General features: G+C 37.5%; 1 protein-coding gene and 1 long non-coding RNA gene across 2 annotated transcripts in view; one reads left to right on the top strand and one right to left on the bottom strand.

Moving 5' to 3' along the window:
- LOC147831275 (uncharacterized) overlaps positions 1 to 15160 on the bottom strand; it is a 111480-nt gene that overhangs the window by 20411 nt on the left and 75909 nt on the right. The window contains exon 2 of the long non-coding RNA XR_015523469.1: positions 11914 to 12027. This is a non-coding gene — a long non-coding RNA (uncharacterized LOC147831275). The remainder of the gene's footprint in view (positions 1 to 11913; positions 12028 to 15160) is intronic.
- sephs3 (selenophosphate synthetase 3) lies at positions 655 to 8309 on the top strand. Its single transcript, NM_001004295.2, has 8 exons — positions 655 to 1070; positions 2124 to 2227; positions 2307 to 2414; positions 4324 to 4478; positions 4627 to 4717; positions 4857 to 4956; positions 5150 to 5362; positions 6068 to 8309. Exons 1-8 carry the CDS (start codon positions 770 to 772, stop codon positions 6337 to 6339), a joined length of 1344 nt encoding a protein of 447 aa, NP_001004295.2. The 5' UTR covers positions 655 to 769; the 3' UTR covers positions 6340 to 8309.

Genomic DNA, 15160 nt, shown 5'->3' with positions numbered 1-15160 from the left:
CATTATTTGTGATTCCTCTCATAAACCAAAAGACTTCAAAATCATGGTAAAGTTAAAATTTTTGTCCAGTTTTCTGAGCGTCATGTGTAGGGGTTGGTTGGCGGCTAGAAAGCCCAGTTTGTACAGTATTAATACATGACCATGGAGACATATTAAAGCATGTGCGTGCCAGTGTATACATAGTTAAGTGCATTTGAATAATTTCTCCAACTTTTTTAGCCACTTTTCGCATATTATTAATTTTGTTGGCGTGTATACAGACTAATTGCAATACTTTAAGGAATGAAAAGCACGGTAATTTTTCTCGAGTACCTTTTTTGTGTAAATTTGCATGAACACAACCGTCTAATGCACCTTTATTGTAGAACCACAATAGGGAGCTCACAATTGAGATTGTGCCATGTTTGTTTTTTTAGAGGGGGATTAAATGTGACCAGGCAAGTCCAAAACGAGTCAGCGATGGTTTAATTTGGTGCAAGATGAGTTTTCACGCACCTCGTTTTTTATGTACTGTATATTTCAACAGTACTTTTATCTGTTAACGACGAACTTTGTAACGTGTGTCTGAAAGTAACACCGCGCTCTCCTCAGGATAGTGAGATGGTTTAGTCCGCAAGCGCGGAGCGTCTCTACTGCTCTCGGTGTTTAAGCGTGTACATCAAACACGCTCTCTGCTCTCTCCGGCAGGATCAGTCATTTCGTAAAACGCCTCATCTTTTTTTCTTTTACCACCTCTTCATCTGCATGAGGAATACATACTGATTTTACCATGTCGGGTTCCGAGCCACCGTCAGGGGACTCTGGTGGAGCGGGAGGGTATGCAGTCTTTTACCCGGCGGGATACCAGGCGTTGAACCCGGAGGAGCACGGCCTAGACCGCGGCTTCCGACTCACGGCCTTCTCTGATATGAAAGGATGAGGGTGTAAAGTCCCGCAGGAGACTCTGCTCAAACTCCTGCAGGGACTGGAGCCTGACCGGCCGCCCGGAGAGGATGGCGGTTTGGGGACGGGTGTTGGAGACGAAACCGCTGACTTTGGGCTTGTTTCGGCTGCTCAGGGTCCTCGACTAGGTAAAGTATGACCTGTCACACCGACGCTGTCAAATAGCGAGCATTGATTCGGTAATAGTTCTTGTGAATCGGATCTTTTAAACGAATCGGTTGAATCAAGAGACTCAATCAAAATTTTTTTTTTTATAACCTTAAGTTAGCACCTTACTACTAACGTTACCAAGGTTGAGCAAAGTGCTTTACACAAGTAAAACAAATTATACAACACAGATAAAAGGCAAACAATGCCAAAACAATACAAGAAATGTTAATAAAATACAGCAAAAGATGAAGTTTTAATACTCTGGAGAAAGAGCATTTGACGTTAAGTGAGGGTTTGACTGTTAATTAGGTTAATTAAGTGGCTGAATAGCAAAGTTTTTATAAAAAAAAAAAAACACGATGTAAACTTATTGCATGATAGACTTGCAAAATTAAAACATTTATTACCACCTTCTGTTCACAAAGCCTGTTCAAAAGAACCGATTCGCGAAATGAGTTCCAGGAATTGCTATAAAAACTGACAATTAAAAGGTTTCCAATTATTGTCTTTGCAAAACCGGTTGATTATCACTACTGTCAAACCTGTTTATATGCAATAGTTTGGTGCAACGTTGTTTCCTGTAAACTTGCCAAAACACACCAACAACCGTTTGTGTTCTGTGGATTCAGCATAGCATGTGTTGTAATCTCTTGTAATGTCAAACATAAAACTGCAAAGTTATTTTGTTAATGTATTTTAGAAAACCATCATTAATCTGTCTTGAAGGATCAGAAAACATCTGTTTCACTGAGCACTTTGTTTAACCTTTGATTCATCCTGTTAATTTAAAACCATTATTAACTATCGATATAACCCAGTCATTTAAAAGAGATGTGAACTATGCACCTAAGTTTTAGTCAATGCTTATTTCTGGGAACAAATCATAAATCCTGATTACATGTTTCTTACTCCGTGGTATTATAAAATTATTTTTAATCACAATAGTATGTGCTATTTAAATGTGCATGCATTTTTTCACATGTAATGGATATCAATGAAAAAAATAATAATTATGTTCTTTCTTGGTTCAGGTATTGGAATGGACTCATGTGTGATCCCACTAAGACATGGAGGTCTCTCCCTGGTCCAAACCACAGATTTCTTCTATCCTTTAGTGGAGGACCCTTACATGATGGTGGGTGCACTCTGTTAATGTTACAAGCACCTCACATACTGTATGTATGAAGCTCATCTCTGTTTTTTTTTTTTTACAGGGACGAATCGCCTGTGCAAATGTCCTGAGTGATCTGTACGCCATGGGCATCACAGAGTGTGACAACATGCTCATGCTCCTCAGTGTCAGTCAGAAGATGAACGAGAAGGTGAAGTTAGGATAGATTTTATTTAAATATTTGTACGTATTTTTGCAGATTCAGAAAGCTAAGCGGCATTCCCACAGGTCATGGAATATTTGGAATATCGTTTAATTATAAAAGTTTGAAACCAGACATTGAAAGTGACAGAATTTTTATATGCTTTTGTTTTTTGACCAAGTAATGGAATATCGTGGATTTTTGTTTTGTATTTTTTTTATTTTATAATTTATTTCATGTTATTTTTCAAGTTTTGCTTATTGCTGTTGTCTTTTTTCATGCCATTTTATTATTTTCCCACTTGTCAACCGGCAAACAAATGTACTAAAACATGAGTTTAAACATTAAGCAGCATAAGTTGATTTGCTTTGATAAAACTTAAAGATCTCCCATTATGCATTATAATAGGTCATATTTTGGTTTTGGGGGTCTCCAACAACAGGCTGATAATCATGCAAGGGCAAACACTTTCATTGTCTTTATAATATGCATTTATTTTTACCTAATTATCCCAACGACTCCCATATGATTTGTTCAGCAATTCATTTGTTCCCAAACCTCTTTGCGTAAGGCTAATCTGCGCTGATTGGTCTGATGACCCAGTCTGTTGTGATCGGCTGACTTTGTCCATAGCGAGAAGGAGAGAAACGCCCAATACGGTTATGAAGTAGTGATCAGAGTATATGCGTGAGCCCAATGCAAGAATGCATTAAAGCAAAGCAGTTAAACACCAGCCTATTCCTCTATTCTTAACCACAACCCCCAGTAATACCAATGACACACATTCAGGATTAATCCACACTGTGGCAAAAGTTGAACTATTTTGAAAATGAATCGCGTTGCACATGTGAGGAACAGCTGGTAGTGGCCGGAGCAACAAACAGCAGGGGATAACGAGAACATAACACATTTAAATCGGTAAAGGAAAAAGCATGCGCCACGTTTTCAATGTAGTTTTAGACATGATATGTCCATAAAATGTTAACCTGAGAGATACAGTACAAGCACTGATCTATAACAGATACACTTTTACAAGCCACAGGGAGCAATTACAAGTTACAGCACACTATAAATACATATTTTGCAAACTACAGAAAAGCAGGGAACCATTTAAGCACACTTTACATTGTGTAGGAAGAAGAAACACTTACAGGATCTGGAGGAAGAAGAAACTGGTCCATACAAACTGCATTTCTGCAAGTCCCATACATTAGTAGTCTTTGCCGATCCTTCCTTTAATAAGAAATGGAAGGCGAATCCCACGCTGCAGGGAAGGTTATTGTATCAAAAACTAGAAAAATAATAGCACTAGGTTGGCATTACTGTGGTGGTGTTATTGTGAAAATGAACTTGAACCCTTTATTCCCCACTGAAGCATGTCTAGCCATCTCTCAGTGATACGGATCTTTGCATCAGGATCAATCACATGATCCTTCGCACTCCGCTAGTGTCTGAAGGAAAAGCCACGTTAACATTTTATCAGATCCGGTAGTTCATATTTAGTATTGTTTTGTGTCGATGTTGATACGAACAGGCAAAAGACCTGGATGAACGATGAATCATTTAAACTTCTCTGAGTTGAATCTTTTATTTAAAAATCTAAATTGTTAAACACGTTGCACTATCAGACTTGACTCTCAGCTGGATGTTTTCATTCATTTAGAGATGTGTAGCACACTGTGCGGAAGTAAATTTTTAAAAACCCATAATAAAGGCTTTTAAAAGGAAGTGAATGAGATTGTAAGTTTTTTTAAAGTTACATTTAAGTTACAATGGCCATGCTGCTCTTAAATGAAAAATACGGTGGATATGTTATGAAAGCTCATCCTTTTAGTCAGTAAGACTTTGACAGTTTCCATAGAGTGGGAACCCTGGCTAAGTGGTTAACTGTATGTGTTGCTTGCCGATGTTGTCTCAGGAGAGAGATTTGGTGTTGCCTTTAATGATGAAGGGTTTCCGTGATGCGGCGGAGGAAGGCGGGACTTCAGTCACTGGAGGACAAACAGTCATCAATCCCTGGATCATAATTGGGGGCGTGGCTTCTGTGGTCTGCCAGCCCAATGATTTCATTTTGTGAGTGTTTCTGTCTGCTCTCTCATGAAGAAGTCAAATCCACACATATGGATCTGAATGAACCAGTTTTCCTTAACTAACATACATGAGTTATGAAAGCAAATGCTGACTGTGTGACCTTTCAATATTTGTTTTAATATATATGTAGGCCTGACGGGGCTGTACCTGGGGATGTGTTGGTTCTCACAAAACCTCTGGGAACTCAAGTAGCAGTGAATGCCCATCAGTGGCTGGATATAGTGAGTATATTTCACAGCAACTGACTTGCACTATTTTTGTGAAGAATTTAGTAAAGTAATCATTTGTAAAGATTACAACCTTGCATCCTTGTATTAAATCTCTGTAATCACATGCATCTTTCTTTCTTTTTTTTTTTAGCCTGAGAAATGGAATAAGATAAAATTGGTGATTTCCAGGGAGGAAGTGGAGCAAGCCTATCAGGAGGCTATGCTCAATATGGCCACCCTCAATCGCACTGGTATGTCACTGCATAAGCAGTCTTAACGTGGATTTATTTAAACAATGGGGCTAATTTTCAGCACACACACTTCACATAGTTTTGCAACTTTGTAGTATTTCAAATGGCCTCTGAGTGTACTTTACACAATGATGAGGTAAAGGAAAGCTGGTTTTGAATGATTTGTAAATATTTATTTTTTCTCCCACTCCAGCTGCTGCCTTAATGCACAAATTTAATGCACACGCTGCCACAGACATCACTGGGTTTGGGATCATTGGTCATGCACGAAATCTGGCCAAGCAGCAGAAAAACGATGTTGCCTTTGTCATTCACAACCTTCCCATTATCTCTAAAATGGCCGCGATCAGCAAAGCTGGTGGAAACCTGTTTGGGCTTTTGCAGGGCACATCTTCCGAAACATCAGGTGAGAGTCACGGCCCAATACACACTGACTAAAAAATGATCAGATAACCTTCTTTCAATTTTTGCAGTTATTTAATTTTTTTGTTGAGATCTTTTTATTGACCTTTTACTCAGAACATTAAATATATACAAATATATATAAATATATATAAACCTACATCCACACATAAGCAAATACAAGTAGATACAAGTTTCCTTATAAGTTTACTCTTATTGTACAAATATAAAATGAATAACAATAGGTTTAAATCATAAAATTAAGAAATAAAATAAATACAAATAAAATGGAGGTAGAGAAAATGCGAGAAACAAATAATCAACAGTCAAACCACTAATAACTTTGTGTTGGGATCCATTTGCTCCATATATATCAGTACTGTCTGTCTGTCTGTCGCAGTTATAATGAAACTTAAAGACCTAACGTAAACCGTTTTGGGTCATTTCTTTGTAAATAATTATAAAATTCATTCTCATATCATATTAAAATTTCTATATATCCATCAGTTTCGCAGCACCATCCTAAATGACAGTCCTAAATTGTGTACAATTGTACCTTTTTTAAAAAGCACATTAAAGCCTCCTTTGGTCTGGTTGCTGCCGTATTAATATTTTAACATTTATTGACGTTCCTAAAATGGGCATTCGTAGTCGTAAAGTTTCCTTCAAGCTCTTGGTTCGATTCACATCTTTTTCCTGCCTCTCTCAGGTGGTCTGTTGATCTGTTTGCCACGGGAGCAAGCAGCCCGGTTTTGCGCAGAGATGAAATCCAGCCGCATGGGTTTGCTGGGAGCTGGGCAGGATGGAGGGGTGGGCGATGGGCAACAAGCTTGGATCATTGGCATCGTGGAGAAGGGCAATCGCTGCGCCCGCATCATTGACAAACCTCGGATCATAGAGGTCCCGTACCGTGGCTCAGTGGTCAGCGTGCAGGAAGGGAGCAACAATAATGCCAGTCCTCCTGAGGTGCAGCTGGCATAAGAACTGCACACTGCCACAGAGAGTCTCTTTACTCCTGACCCTCATCATATCCTCAGTGAGAATGATTGATTTGAACGTGTGCGTGTCCATTATGTTTGTGTGAAGCACAGCGTAATATGTGGCTAACTCCTGCTGTCCATTTCCTCCCCCTGTTCAGCCAAAAGGCTGAGAGCAACAGACCAAAAATGTTTTAATTTACCTGGTGGGAGATGGAATGGACAACAAGCAAATGTATTTACATCTATCATTCTTTTCTTCAGCTCAGGCACACACCCCTTCACTCTGTTGTTTTTTTTTTTAGGCTGAGCCATTTTTCACGTTTACCAGTTGTTCTTGAAGTAGATATTTCACCCAAACTTTTATTTATTCACTCTCATGTTGCTTTAAATCTGTGTGCTGCGATATTGTGAAACACAAACCAAGGAATAGGTTTTTATACAACAAATCATAGTTACCATGACTATAAAAACATCATGCAGAGTTGCTCTTTTTCACTGGGGTCTTTTAAACCCAACCATTGCAAAAAGGGATTTTTTTAAAAACTTAACCTTTAAACACAGCATAGTGATGACTGCTTTCTTAAGTTAACATAATTGTATTAATAAGATTAACAAGATTGTATTTATGCTTAAAATAGACAAAATGTTAATGGGGAAAAGAAAGTGGACATTTTCTGTTGAAATAACTCACTCTTCTACAGACAATAGACAACTTTGAAAGGCATTTTCTTGTTCAATTTAGGGTAAATCTTATCTGTGTGCTGAAAAATGAATGTAAAGGTATTTGTACTGGACATCAAAAAATATTGAGTAGAAATATAACATGTTTTTCTGTGAAAATACTTTTAAAGGTTAAAAACTTGACGAGTAATATAGTTTTTGGGTTTATATGAAAAAAGACTATTTTCTGTTCCTCTAAAAAAATAACAGCATACAGACTTGGAACATGAAGGTGAATAAATAATGAATACAATTTTGGGTGAACTAGTTTTCCCCCTAAAAAGGTTTGACCACAGACAGTTCTGATGACTATTTTTCCCTGCTAGAAAATAGTTTGAAACCTTATCCAGAGCTTAATTGTTTCATCTTTATAAGGTTCTGCATTTTGTGGCCACATGCTAAAATAAAGCCGGGTTGCCTAAGAAAACATTCCAATGAGTTCCCGATCTACCCAACATAAAGATCCTAAAATGACAATCAAATGTTTTCGTTTAAGCCATCTGACAAAACGTGTCAAATCTGGACACGCTGTCACAAATGTATCCCGGGGACGTAGGTTAAATTGAGATATTTAATGGTACAATCAATATTTATTTAGTGTCAGATTTAAATGCAGTCATCCAAATTTCAAGTGAATATTTTTTTTCTTTTCATATTTTCGTGTGTTTATTTTGTACTGTCCGCATCTGAATCATCTAGTTTTAATAGGACATCTGTGTAACATTGACATGCCTGGTGAAATTAGCGTAGGGTTTTCTCTAGTGGGTGATTCTCCTGAATGCGGTGAGCATATGCCGGTTAGAGTAAGTTAGACTGGTTCTTTGTTCAATAGAATATGCACAACATGTGTCATGGTTTTAGAGGCAGCAGATAATTATGAATGAAATGGATGATGTGTGTGCGGTGTAAACTCTTTCTTCTGCTCAAAACCAGCAGACTGAGGGAGAGAAAATAAAGGCAGTCTGGTTCTCCCGCTTGCATCTGAGAAAGGGTTGAGCAGCTTTCTCTGGTCCAGCAGTTGAGAGCCCAGAATGCCAGTTGTGCCGTTTGAATGTGTGTAACAGAACAGCAGTGTCCAGTGTCCTCTTTATGACACCTCTCTCTTTAACCCCAGCTAATGGGACGGGTGAGGTTGATGTTAGAAAGGAATGGATAGGCTGATCTTTCCATTCATTCACCTGGCTCTAGTCTTTTCATCGCAGCTTCCATTCTTTAAACATTGTGACTCAATAAAGCTGTAATTTCTCTAAATGGACTCTTTTTGATTCTTTGTTTTGGATCTCGATGAGATGCACTGTATGCTTTTCACCACAGTGTGTCAGCAGAGTTCTATGTCCAAGAATTTTTAAATTTTTTTTTGCATCAGCATTGCCGTGCTGCTTTAGTTTACCTGCCAAATGCAGATATTGATACTAGAATTGAATGTTTTTCTATGTCCAGTAGTTATTTTTGAGTGAAGGGATTCTGTAAATGAAGCCAGTGATCAATAATGTGCATGATCTGAATTTGTCTTCTTCCAATATGCTGATGTAGATTGAATTATGACTTGCATAAAATTTAGGATCTTTGTTGCTTAAACTACCTTTTTAGTTAAATTGCATGCAGAGAGAAGCTGGGTGCTGGAGAATAGATTACTGTTCCAGCTCAGAAAACACCCAGGATCATTTATGCCAATTCACTTTCCTGGAGCCCCCCTTCTTAAGTAGCAGAGGTTTAATACTTGCATTGGGAGATGAGAGTGCTATGCTTATCTCTTTGAATCATGTATGCCTTTCAATCATAACCAGTCACTTTACAGTATTGATCAGACGTCCATTAACTTTCTGAGTTTTGTGACAGTAAGTGACTGTTTGCAGAGACTATAAGTGCAAACACTGTATCCAACCTGACCCAAATTGTTATTTGCCTAGTACAACAGCTACTTTTTCAATGCTAAATATAAAAATAGATAAATCCGTTTTAAGGGCAAACATGTTTAAAATTTGCCATTATCTATTGATGACTATAGGGTAGGGGTGTCCAAACTGTCCTGGAGAGCCGGTTTCCTGCAGGGTTTAGCTCCAACTGGCCTTAACACACCTGCCTGGGTGTTTCAAGTATACCTAGTAAGACCTGGATTAGCTTGTTCAGGCGTGTTTGATTAGAGTTGGAGCTAAAATCTGCAGGACAGCGGACCTCCAAGAACAAATTTGGTGATCCCTGCTGTAGGGTAAATGCACAGCTACTGTTTGTTCCCATACTGATAAACTTTCCGTGGACCTTTTATAGATAGGACTGTAGAGAGTATACGGTAAATTGTGGGGAGCTGAGAGAGGGAAAGGATTGGCATAGGACCTCAAGGCGGAAAATTAAACTCATGTTACCTTGAGGTGTCGACATAGTCCTCAAGTTTGGTGTTGTTTTGGTAGTATAGAAATACAGATTCCCCATTAGCAGCTGCTTCTTTTATCTATATTTTGTAAACTACCTGCTACACTGGACCAGTCAAAGCTGGTTTGGTAACATCTAGAAGCAATTTGACAGTAGTTTTAGGCCATGTAAAAGATTTAAAGGGATACTTAACCCAAAATAATTACTTACACTCATGTTGTTTCAATCCACCAATATCTTCAAATGTCCCAAAATAGCTAGTTCTCTGCATTCATACTAAGTGCTAAAAATGCTAATGTGTTAGCTTATTAGCATTTTTGACAATGTTATCATGTAGATAACATAATTTAGCACATGTTTTTAGACTGTTTAGCTTGCGTTCTCCTGTTTTATTTGTCATTTTTCCTCAGAAAATTGAAATTTTGATCCAATGCTTCAATATATGTATCAGCTCAATATGAAACCACTTCAAAATTTGTGAAAGCAAAAGGATGGGGTCGGCGTTTTCTTGAGTATTTCCATATTTCTAGCCTGTCCTTGTTTTACCCTTTAGGTTTGGTCCTCTCAATCTCCTTTTCCACTATCCTTGCCTGAATTGGCAGTTAACATGTTACGGTTGATCATTTGTCTTTTTATTGACCTAAAACAGCTCCTCTCCTGCTGTCATCTGGTTTGCTTTTGATTAGCAGAGGAAGCGATTCATAATTGCTCACTGAATGAATTCTTTATTTCCTCCTCGTATATCTTTTTTTCTTACATAATGTCCTTTTTGGCTTAGTGGGGAAGTAGTTTAACAGCTTCTGATTCCACACATTTTCCGTTCACTTCCTCTGACTTCATGCCCAGTCTAAACCTGTTGAGCAGAACTCATGATGAACCAATGGTTGAGCCGATTCATTGATGCTCTTTGCAAAGCACAGCAATGAGCATTTGGGCATGGAATAACACATTGGCTAGATTGATTGATTGATTGTTTGTAGATGGTATATTGATTTGTTAAAGCTTGGCTATATTGCATCAATGCTGCCAATGCTGAATGTTTATTTCTTCAGCAAAAGGACGATGTGACCACAACTTGTTTACTACAAGCAGTATTGCCATTAGTCTGCAGTGCTACATGCAAGATTTGTATTGCCAATTGCCACAAACAAAAAGCTGTTTTTTTTTTCCAATGACATCAAGTGTGATCTCACATATGTGCTTGATTAGTAATAGTAATTGAGTCCAGTAAGTTATATGAGCTTGAGCACTGGTTTGTGAGTTCTTTATGGAGAGCACGGGCCCCAAAGGCCCTGTATAGACTCTCTGATGTAAGTGCATTTTTTTGCAGCCAATCTCCAAAAATATCCCTTTGCAGCTGTTCCCAGATCTCCATTATTATTAGACAAGTAGAACTGAGTGTTATAACAGTTAAAACGACTTTCCCCAGTTCACTTTGTTTCTTTCTTTTAGGGTAAGCAACATTACATGCTGCTGTATGGGATGCAAAAATTTTCAAGCGTCAAACAGTCAGAGTATAATACTGTTTTTATTTTTTCTCCTGGGTAAAAGTTTTCAAATTATTTTGTTCATTATTTCTTATTTTATATATATATATATATATATATATATATATATATATATATATATATATATACTATAGCTTTTTTTGAGCAGTCAGTGACTGTCAGTACTGATTTGCCATTTTTTATACTTAAACTCATTCAGTATAACAATAGAAACTCTTATTTATTTAGGCTTACAAAGAACCAAAAACCTTTGCCATGGAACCCTCCCTGTCTCGGTAGGGTGTTTTAAACCTTTAGTTTGAAAAAATTCAGGAAAGAGTTTTGCTTTGTTTAGGTAAGAGTGTCGAGTGGTGAAAGAGGGAAGGATTTGCATGAAAAGGGGAGTTTCAGTACATGCACTATAACTGATTTCCACAGCGGCAACTGAGATGCAGGGGAGCTTGACAGTGACTACGTTTACATGGACATCAGTTATCAAATTATTTTCCTTAAACTGAATAAGACAATAATATGATTAAGGAGTTGCTTTTCGAATGTTGCTTTCATGATCCCATTTTACATCACATAATTCGTTTAACATCAATGCATCATTGCCACGCTATCCACATTTCCGCCGGAGTTTCATGTAATTTTGGGCGTTTTATTCTTAGTTTGTCGACTTTAACTGTAGTTTGGCACTTACACTCTTTCATTCAGGAACATTTTATGCACATTTTATGAACATTTAATTCCACTCGTGACATACAATATATATGATGCGAGGGACTGCTGGAAGAGTGTTTTTTTAATAGAATTTTTGATACTGCACGCCATATGGGGAAAAAAAAAACCCTCTGCATTTCTTGGTAGATGCAGAGACTCGGTAGGTGCAGAGAATATTGTCAAACGGACGTGTGTGAATAGACAAAATGTGGCAAAAATCCTACAAGATGATAATAGTTTGATTAAGGTGTTTACATTCGGAGAGCAGCCAATACAGCTGGGGACTCATGTACGAAGACTTGAGTTGAAATCCTACTAAAAAATTGCTTGCGCGCAAAGCTGTAAATGTGCGTACGCAGAAAAAATGTAGATGTATGAAACACTGCGTACTACAAATCACACGCATATTCTCTTTGTACATCCGAATGAACATGAAACTGATCGCAACATGCATGAGCACAAAACCCCTCCCTGCCTCCTCCCCTGTATGAATATGCTAATGACTCTACTTTGGCAAAACCCAATGAAAAAGCAATGGCAAAAGCAAGCCAAAAGAGAAACTGAACAGAATGTGAATTGGAGGTGCTGCTTTCGGAGGTAGACCAGAGAAAAACAGTGCCAAGTTGCAAGTTTGTCCTCCGGAATTAACAACAAAAGGTGGGAGAGTTTAGCTGATGCTGTTAACACAGTTGGGTCTGAACATCGCACTGAGTAGATTAAAAAAGAAATAGTGTGATATAAAGCTGTAAAATTTTATCGCGTCTTTAACAGCTTGAGGGGCGTAGCTTGTAAAATGCATAGCAACATGTTTTGACACTTTCGAGCATGAACTCGGTTCGATTCCAGCGTCTGATGAACTCATTCTTTTTTTTTTCTTATTAAGTAGTAATCATTATTAAGTCTCTGCATCTTATTTTATTTGCACATTTATTGAATGGAAATGTTTCTGGTTCATGTATGCAAATTCATCTTCAGATGGTGCCTTTATAGCAATGTGTGTGCAGAAGATTGCTCTGATTACATTGGGCAAACCAGCGACTGCTGCAAATTGGGCTTTAATGTTTGGCTGGTCAACTGCATGGTATGGAAACCTTATATACCTGCTAGACATGCGGATGATCCCGTCTCATACAGCTGCCATTGCACGGCTCAGACACATTGAATTGCAATTTAACACAACGGTCTCTAGGAGTCGCCAATGGAAATAAAACAAACACCCACAAGAAATGCACGTACGCCAGGCATGAAGTTGGCGTGGAACAATGCACATTCTCACGTTCATTTCATCATTAGTAAATCCAAACGTGAGCATGAAACCTGGCGTACGCAAAGATTTTGTGTGTATGCAGCGTTAACACATGAGGCCCCAGATCTTTCAGTCCATAATATTGTAGTGATATTACTGTAAACATAGTAACTAAATCATTTTGACCAAGGTATGTCTTTAAAAACTGAACGAGTACTGCTGATGATACTAACTAAATTTGCCATCTGAATAAACATAAATAAAGCACATTGATCACTTACTTACCAAATCTGTAGAGCCAGGACAATCAACACTAACTGAAAACCAAGTTTTTTTTTAAAGGAGACAACTGGCAAATCCGGATTTCCCCATTTCCATTGTAAAAAAGCTCTCGGGTAAACAAATGTTGCTTACAAACATATTTTTGTTTCGTGTTGTCAGACCACTGTAATCCACATGCGAGCTGTGCTCTCATTGCGGGAAAATAGAAACAAAATCTTTGTTGCTGCACATTTGTAAGCACAAAACTGGCGACCCATGTTTCCAAACTATTTCTCTTTTTCCACTTGTTTTAACTACGGGTGTAACATAACGTGGCGTCTCTCTGCCACCTGAACACTGTAATGGGTAAAAACAGTCTTCGAAGATGTCATACATAATAATGAAGTTGCATCTTGTTCACAATAGTGCGCTGATTGGCTTGAACCAAGTTTTCTTGTGAATTAAGGGTGAAAGCTCAAAGACATCACGTTGTACCCGCTAGCACAGACATCCAGTAAACACGCTGAAATTTACACAAGGATTTCATGGCCGTAACGTTGCTTTAAAATTTCTTTTCAAACTGGAAAAACAAATTTGCTCAAAATAACTAAAAAATAACCAATTTTCACTTTTTTGTGAATTATTTGTGTCCTAATAGTGTTTTTTGCAATGTGGGACATTTATATGACTATCAACATCTCAAAAAAAAATAGTTTTGGTGTATTGTGACCCTTTAAAATGCTCTGTTTAAGGATCACAATGGAGCTAATTAATAATACAGATTTTAACAAATTTTCATTTGTCAGCGTGGAGTTAAAACAAAACTCTTCTATAAATCAAGTGTTTTTATATTTGTAAAAAAAATCCATTTATTCAGCAAGGATGCATCAAATTGATCAAAAGTGACAACAAATACATTTCTAATGCTACAATAGATTTTTTTTTTACTTCAAAATTAAATTAAATGTGGTTCTATTAAGCTTAATAGTTTTCTAAAAAATATCCATAATTAAATTATACCATTACTAATGTTGCTTGAGCAGCAAATCATTATGTTACAATGATTTCCCAAGAACCATTTGACACTAAAGACTGAAGTAATGAAATTCAGCTTTTTCATAATTCATTAAGTTCTGTTTAAAATAATCGATGACAGCCCGTCAATTTAATCTGCATTTTTTTTATTTAAGAGTTGAGGATTAAGCCATTGACAGGAGACTAATGTAGCTATAAATGCAGTTATTATTGTCAATATGAGAGAGAGAGAGAGAGAGAGAGAGAGAGAGAGAGATTATGAAATTAATTAGCTGCAGTTAGCACATATTTTTATCCAAAAGAGGAAATATTGTGGAAATACTGTGATTTTTCATCATTTTTTCCCACATTTACTTGCTTGGCCAGTGTTATTGTTTGTTTATATTGTTTCTTCTGCCATTATAGGATGTAAAGTTCATAGAATTAAGTCTTTTGTTGATGAACTGTGGTCAAGAAGACCTGTCAGGCACTATTCGAGCTGTGTGTTTATCTGAAAATAATTGGGCACTGTAGAATTTCTATCAGCCATTCAGAATCAAGCTTTCCACAGCAGCATAGTATAAAAGCTGACATTCCATTCCAAACATATCCATTTCTCTGGGCACTCTTAGTATCCCATGTGACCCTTTAAGAGTTGACCGCGTATGCTTGAACAACCAGTTAACAGGATTTAGCCTGCATGTAAGAATGTGGTGTCACATTACAGTTAATCTTTTCTTTCTAAATACGCTCTGATGGCAATGATCACATCAGTTTGTGATTGCAACAGATTTCATCCACGGTAAACGCATACTTTTATTCCAGTAAGCTAAGTCGGAATTAAACTGGTAAACGCAGATGTTTCCTCTTATACAGTCATCCTGAAAAGTTTGAGTTTCTGATCTGTGATGCAGAGGCAGAATACAACCGTCATGTAGTTGGCTTGATTTAAAGATGACAGGACGGTTTGCTCTCTTTTTATGCATAAAGGAAAGAGACAG

This window comes from Danio rerio, chromosome 23 (genome assembly GCF_052040795.2).
Source record: "Danio rerio strain M-AB ecotype USA chromosome 23, GRCz13ab, whole genome shotgun sequence".
NCBI classification, from domain to species: domain Eukaryota; kingdom Metazoa; phylum Chordata; class Actinopteri; order Cypriniformes; family Danionidae; genus Danio; species Danio rerio.
Note: the sequence above shows the minus strand (reverse complement) of the source record. Positions and strands in the feature narration are given on the sequence as shown.